At 36.2% G+C, this 7561-nt stretch overlaps 1 protein-coding gene across 1 annotated transcript; it reads right to left on the minus strand.

Moving 5' to 3' along the window:
* Positions 1 to 319: 319 nt before the first annotated feature.
* On the minus strand, positions 320 to 2866 carry LOC103328236 (prefoldin subunit 6). Its single transcript, XM_008230633.2, has 5 exons — positions 2701 to 2866; positions 2558 to 2628; positions 2132 to 2256; positions 887 to 947; positions 320 to 583 (listed from the first exon to the last, which is right to left on the minus strand). The coding sequence occupies exons 1-5, from the start codon at positions 2777 to 2779 to the stop codon at positions 527 to 529; spliced, it is 393 nt and encodes a 130-aa protein (XP_008228855.1). The 5' UTR covers positions 2780 to 2866; the 3' UTR covers positions 320 to 526.
* Positions 2867 to 7561: the final 4695 nt, after the last annotated feature.

The raw sequence follows: 7561 nt of genomic DNA on the forward strand, positions 1-7561 counted from the left end.
CTTTCCTTCTCAGCATGCTTTTTGAAGAAGTTAGAAAGCTAAAACATCCAGGGTGAGGCAATTAACACATTAATTTGAGTGCCATATAGCGTGGCTAGCCTTGACTTATTGAATGATTTATGGAGACAGAAATGACTCACCCTGGTATTCTCATTTAAAAGTTGTGTGGGATAAAATGCATCAAAGTTATGAGCTGCTCTGCTAGTGCTGTGTTGAAAGACTATTTCCAATGAAATACCAGGGATGAGGTTTGGGCAACCACTATGTTGTTTCACAATACAAAATACATTCAGCATCAATTTGTTGAAAACGACCCGAATGGAGAATAAACCCGGCTGCATTTCTCAGCACTGACTTTATCAATAAGTAACTCTTGTATTCTTTCGTGTCGGCACGACCTCTTTCGTAGGTTTACAAAACATATTGAACAAACAAGAAAAAAAAAAACTGAAACTACATCCAAGCATCAACAGAAACTCATAGAATACATTACTTCTGACAAAGAGAGCACAACTACGAAAACAGATTATGCCTTTGCTTTTCCAGCCTGGAGAGATTGAGCCCTCTGTTGTAATTTTAACATCTGCAAGACAACATATCCAATGGAAGCAATTAATATTGAAATATATGTCTACATTGGTTAAGAATGGTGTTAACTTGTAGCTAAGACCCTTTGCAGAGTACACCCTAGTCAACTTCAAAACGAGGAGGTGGAAAGGAGAGACACAAAACCAATGCAACAATTTAATTGTACACTATCTGAAATTAATTCTTCAAACACCATAGATATATTACCACAACCCAATCAAAGTCAAGAGGTCGTATGAATGGCTATGACATTATATGAGAGCATTTAAGTTACACAGAAACAAGGAAGAATACAAACCGTTTCTTTCTTGCTATTTTGCTTCTCTTCCAAATCTTGAAGAGTAGCATCAAGCCGCTTCCTGTTGCACAGAATAAATACCAGTTTCAGTGTCAAACATATGTGAGACAAGTTTCGCATGAAATATGATTATGATGATCAAGAAAAAGATAGGAAATTTTTTTTGAGAAATTTATGGTCTAGAAAAGCATATAACTAGTATGAGATCCATCTAACAATTCTTGAGAAAATTTTTCTCAAGATAAGCTTATGCACAGAAAACACAGCTTCAGAGAAAGACACACCAAAACCTGGTTATAATTGACATCAATACCCAATTTATTCATTCCTCTCCACTTTTTTGGGATTTAACCAAACAGTCCCATTTCTTTAGATATTTATTTCTTAGGCCCACAATCACATATATGAAGGTAATAGGCATACGAATACATTGAACATCCTCTTATGAAATAATGGACATCCTTCACCACGACTGTGAACATAACTCATTCCAATGAACAGAGACCCCTACACATCATTTTGTGAAAACTCAGTACTAGTACGTCTTGCTTTATAGTAAGCAATTCAACATCCATGAAATTGATAGCTATTAGCTACAATTACAAAAACTTTGTTCTAAAGATTTGGTTCTTGAGAATGCAGAGCTGCATTTTTTGTTACGCTATTGCACCCTTGGTCCTTCCCCATCTGGTGGGGAGAAATTTACTCTCAAAGAAGCTTGTTGATGGTTCGGCCTTTATACAACATATCATAAATCGTATATTTGATATGGAAACTGTAAACCATATGCAGTTTCAGAAAAGAAAAGGCTTTAGTTAGATTCGTTACGTTCCATTTAAAAATTTCACTTTCCAGCATTAAGATCAATGATCAAGGCCTATCATTTAACATAGATTAGTTATAATTTTAAATTTACCAAAAAATTATTAAATTAGTTTGACCAATTTCAACATTCGATCTAAACTCTCACTTTTCTCACAAAATTCTGAAATTCTAAAATTGTTCACAAAAATAAAATAAAAAATACAAGAGTTACTTATTGATAAAGTCAGTGTTGAGAAATGCAGCAGGGTTTATTCTCCATTCGGGTTGTTTTCATCAAATAGATGCTAAAATAACGACAATAATCCATAAAGTTAAAATTTGAAATGAAAAACTAAACTAGTGCAAATATTGCAAGTGCAGAGTACAAACCATAATATTATGTATATACATATATAATAAACAAATGAAACAGAAACATACAGTTCAGCAGAGATGTATTCGATTCTCTTGCGCACATTAGCCCTAGCCTCTGCCAAATCCTGCTTCACAAGAACCGGACCGATCAATTTGAAAACATTCGCGTCTTCGCTCAGGAGATCCAATTCCTACAAACACAAGCAATCATATTAGTATTCAATCCAATAGTAAATCACTAACCAATAACCATGAGATTATAAACACTACAACAAAGCACACTAGCTTCCAACGAAATGAAAATTTTGCATATACATCAGATATCAGGTAATCAATTTAGCAGAAAGTCACTTCAAGCATTCTGAAGAAAGAAAAAGCTATTTAAATGAAATTTAGCGTCTCAGCTTATATAAAAATCATAACAAGAGCTGACTTCGTTTTCCCGGTAACCAAACAGAGAATAAAGAAAGCACAATCAAGACAGAAGGTGACCTTGAGAACAAGCTCGTTCTCGCCCAGCTGAATAGTGTACTTCTTTCTCACTTGGTGATTCTTTGAAATATCTGAAAGAGCGAATACCATGTTAGGGTTTTACATATTAAGTATAAATGTATATGCATACAGCTACGACTTGCCTTTCTGGATTTTGCTGAGATCGTTAGCTTTGGCCTCCAATTCGCGCTGAAGCTCTCGAAGAGCTGACGACGACGCCATTGCTTTTGCTGCTGTTGTTACATGTATTCCTCTGTCTTCTGATCAGTAGCAGCTTAAGGTCTCTCTCTCCCTTTTCTTTGGTTTCATTGTTGCAGATCCAACTCAGTATGCCTTTTGGTGTGGAGTTGTGTTGGGCCTTCATTACATCTTGTAAGTTTTAGGTCCAGATCTTTTTTTTTTTTTTTTTTGGTCTGAAATTTTAGGTCCAGATCTTGGGCTTGCGTTCTTTAAAATTCTATGTCACCCATGTAGCCGTGAAAGCAATCAGAGCCCCTTTCTTATCTTATATTTAGAGCATTCATAGTGGGAGGGTTTATAATGAGGTATATGTTAAATATGCATCTTTTGTTATTGGAATTACTCACAATGGAGAGGTATAAATGAGTATAAATTTGCATCACCACCATGAGATGCAAATTTAGATGCACATATACATCGTTTTTTACATATCTTGCAGGTGGGGCTTACATGAGAAAAAAATGACAAAAGTGGGACATACAGCAAAAAACGTGAAAAAAATCAATTATACATATTTAGATTTACATATTCCCCACTAGAGCAAAAATCATATTTACAACCCCCTGGAGGTGTAAAAAGCAAAAGTAGTTTTATACCCCCGAAAATATACTCTCCCACTGTGGATGCTCTTAGGGTGGTGTTAACTGAAAAATTTTAGGTTCGTTCAACATCACCCTATATTTAAGATCTAAAAACAACATATAATAGGTTGTGTTGGGTAAATCATCTAACCAAAAACGCAAACAAACATTGAAACTTGCAGAGAATAAATCGTTCAATAAAAATAAATGAAAATGAAAACAAAGATAGGAAGTAACACTTTGAAGATCGAGTATTTAGAGAAGAGTAAGCATTCACCTTTAATAGAGACCCCATAAACATCCTGGAATTAGCTCTTACTGGTATGTCCTCTTAGAGCAAGTCCACCGGTGCACCCAGGGGGAAAAAAATTGCGTTCAGACGGCTCGGGCCGGGGTGTGGGACCCACCAACCCGGTGGCCCAAGGCAACTTCGCCCCATGTCCAAACGCGGGGTGACGTCCGACGTCGGTGCGTCGTCACGCGCATTTCAAATTTTTTTACGTTGCGGCGTGCATTCGTCACGCCTTAACGGTTGGAAGACACGCACGCCTCGCTCCGATTTGATTCCAAAGCTTCATCCAACGGTGTCGATTTTTCAGCAATAAAATTATGAAAAAATCGAAATTTTTTAAAAAATACTAAAAAATACTTAAAAATTCTGATTTTTTTCCTATAAATACCTATAAATACCCTTCACTTTCAACACCAATTCTCATACATTTTATTCTACTTCTACAATTACTCAACATTTTTTTCACTCTTCACTCAACATTTTCTTCACTCTTCACTCAACATTTTCATCTCTTTCACATTGTAATTTTATTTCTTATTTTTATGGCTTCTTCTATTGAAACCGGAGGGCGTGGAGCACCATGGAAGATGTTTTTTGTGTGAGGCTTGGCTCCGAGTTTGTCATTGTCCCTTGACAGGCAATGAGATGAAATTTTTCCATATGTGGAAAAAAATTCATGCCGAATTTTGCGAAAAAATTCGGACTCGCACGGAAATGACATTATCGAGTAGGTGGAAACTTCTCAACAAAGAGATGGCAAAATGGAGAGATGTCTTGGCAAAAGCGATGAACTTGTATAGAAGTGGGGAAAATCGTACTAACGAGGTAAGTATTTTGTAATTTTCGTTATATTAAGTTTAATGTCCTAATATATATATGTTGTTAATATTTATTGCATTTTCAATATTTTGTTAATATTTCTTGCATTTCAAATATTTTGTTAATATTTCTTACATTTCAAATATTTTGTTAATATTTCTTACATTTCAAATATTTTGTTAATATTTCTTGCATTTTCAATATGTTGTTAATATTTCTTACATTTCCAATTGTTTCTTCATATTTCTTGCACTTCCAATTTTTTTGTAAGGTTAATTGCATTTCCATTATTTTTATTTTGTTACTTGCATATCCAATATATTTTAAATAGTTATTGCATTTCCATTTTTTTGTTAAATAGCTCATTCAAGCACAGATGTGGTTCGGTGCAACCGGGATGGCAAAAAAAAATTCACCCATCATGAATGTTGGGAGGTGATGAAATATTGTAAACGCTTCAATATTATTCCCACGGGTCCCGACGTTGTGTTAAACGAGACGCCTCTCCGTGATGCAACGACATCGGATTCACCTCTCGATTCCCCTATGAGTGAAGACTCACCCATCCAAAAGGAACCGAGGCCCATTGGCCGAAAGGCTATGAAGGCAAAGAAAACGGGTAATTCAAGCAATCATAATTCAAAGTTTTTGGAGGAAATTGCAAGGCAAAACGGCATAAGAATTGAAATGGAGCAAAAACGCCAAGATATGGAGGTGGTAATTCAAGCCGAGTGTGCACGAGAAAAGGAGTATTTGCACAAAAAAGATATGGAGAAGACGGATCGGGAAACTATGGCGATGGATACAAGCCATATGTCTCTGATACAAAACAATATTGGAAGCTAGAACGAAGGGATGTTATGAGAAGAAGACTTTTCCAGGATGATGGACCTAGCAACACGGATTGGTTAAATGATCAAAACCATTAAATTAGTTGGCATACCTTTTATGTATTTTTATTTTTCTTGTTTTCTATTAAAGTTGGTGTACTTCATGTTTTTTATTTTAGTAGTAGTAATTCTTGATGACTTGTATTGGATTTCTTTATTTAATAAACAAAGCCTTCAATAAAAGACAATTTCATTCAACATATTCCATACATCAAACAAAACATAATTAAAATTAAAACAAAAACTACAAACAAGGCACAATAATAAATAAAAAAACAACACAACCAAACCATAAGCAATACTAAACAACACAACCAAAACATAAGGCCTAAAACATAACCAAAGCATCTATGCTCCATCATTCATCTTCATTCCCTTTCACCGTCCATATATGCTCTATCAAGTCAAGTTGACGGCTTTCATGAATATACGAAGATTGCATCTCTGTATATCGATCTATCATCCGGGTCATCATACGATCGTCCCTCACCAACGGTTCCGGCTCAAACGGTTCTTCATTTGGCCCCATGGGCCTTTCATAAATCCGGGTCAAGACCGTGTTTATTGGATCTGGTTCATAGACCTCTCCAGCATCATAATCGTATTCATCCTCCACAATCATATTATGGAGAATGATGCAAGTCATCATAATGCTTCGGAGGATCTCCTCATCAAACATACGGGCCGCACCTCGAACAATCAACCATCGAGCTTGAAGGATGCCAAAACACCTTTCGACATCTTTCATGTATCCTTCTTGATAAGTAACAAATAATTTTTGCTTATGAGATCGGCGATTCGGAATGGATTTGACAAATGTGGTCCACCTTGGGTAGATACCGTTAGCTAGATAATACCCCGTCTGGTAGACTGTATTGTTGACTTGATAGGTAATATTGGGGCCTTGGCCGGTCAAAACATCATTGAAGACCGGAGATTGACCCAGGACGTTGAGGTCATTTTGGGCTCCGGCAACTCAAGAAAGCATGCCAAACCCATGTGTCGCCAAGAACGGCTTCGGATGATACTTTTGTGCCTTTTCTATTTCGTAATCACCTTGCCAGCTTGGGCAATTCTTCCATTACCAATGCATGCGATCGATGTTACCAATCATTCCCGAAATCCTCGAGCTTGACTTTTGTAGAAGCCATTAGAGGTCCCGGGAGTAGGTCTACGCAGGTAGTCCCTAGTGTCTGATTTTCAACGCATCACAAAATCTTACCAAAGCCTCCAACGTAGTGGACTTCCCCATTCGGGCAACCTCATCCACTGATCGAGATGCTCCATACGCCAACATGCGTATAACATAAGCTTTGCTTAAGAAGGCCCAAAACCCGAGCATCACACTTTTGAACAAAGTATGCATCATAATTGCAAATATCATGCATGACTTTATTGAACAAATGGGGTTGCATTCTAAATCGCCTTCGAAAATCAACATCGAGTACAAAGCGGTTGGGATAAAATAATCTTCTAAAGATTCTTACCAGAATGCCTATATCATTATTCCGACGGCCGACTTGTGAACCACGGCGGCGACCTTGGTTCTCTTCCTCTTCCATTGCCACTGCTATGAGAACTTGTTCATCAACTTGCCTCTGCAACTCATTGATTTCATCGGCTCTACTTTCTCTCTTTCTTTCTCTCTCATGCCTCTCCAAGCATCTCCTATATTCTTCCATTGAGAATGAATGAAGTATGAATTCTAAACTCTAAGAAATGAAAATATTGAAAGATGTGGTGTGAGAGTATGAGGTGAGCCTCTGTTTTATAGAAAAATTTGGCAAGATAAAGATGCCACGTGGCTTGATTTGATTGGATGAAAATCATATCTGAAATTTGAAATTCATCCAAATTTGAACCCAAATTTATTTGAATTTTGAATTTTGAAATTCATCCGAAATTTGAACCCAAATTTATCTGAATTTTGATTTTTGAAATTCATCCGAAATTTGAATTTTGAAATTCATTCGAAATTTGAACCCAAAATTTATCTGAAATTTGAATTTTGAAATTCATCCGAAATTTGAACCAAAAATCTTGTCAAATTTTATCCGATTATGAATAGTCTTGACATGTAGGAACCCGTAAATCTTATCCGAAAATATTATCCAAATTAATTATTGAGGTAAAAAATTGTGAATAAAACAAAAAATGAATAATGCTTAGCAAAAAAAACACA

Source organism: Prunus mume, linkage group LG4, assembly GCF_029339155.1.
Source record: "Prunus mume cultivar Tortuosa linkage group LG4, ASM2933915v1, whole genome shotgun sequence".
In the NCBI taxonomy this organism is placed as follows: domain Eukaryota; kingdom Viridiplantae; phylum Streptophyta; class Magnoliopsida; order Rosales; family Rosaceae; genus Prunus; species Prunus mume.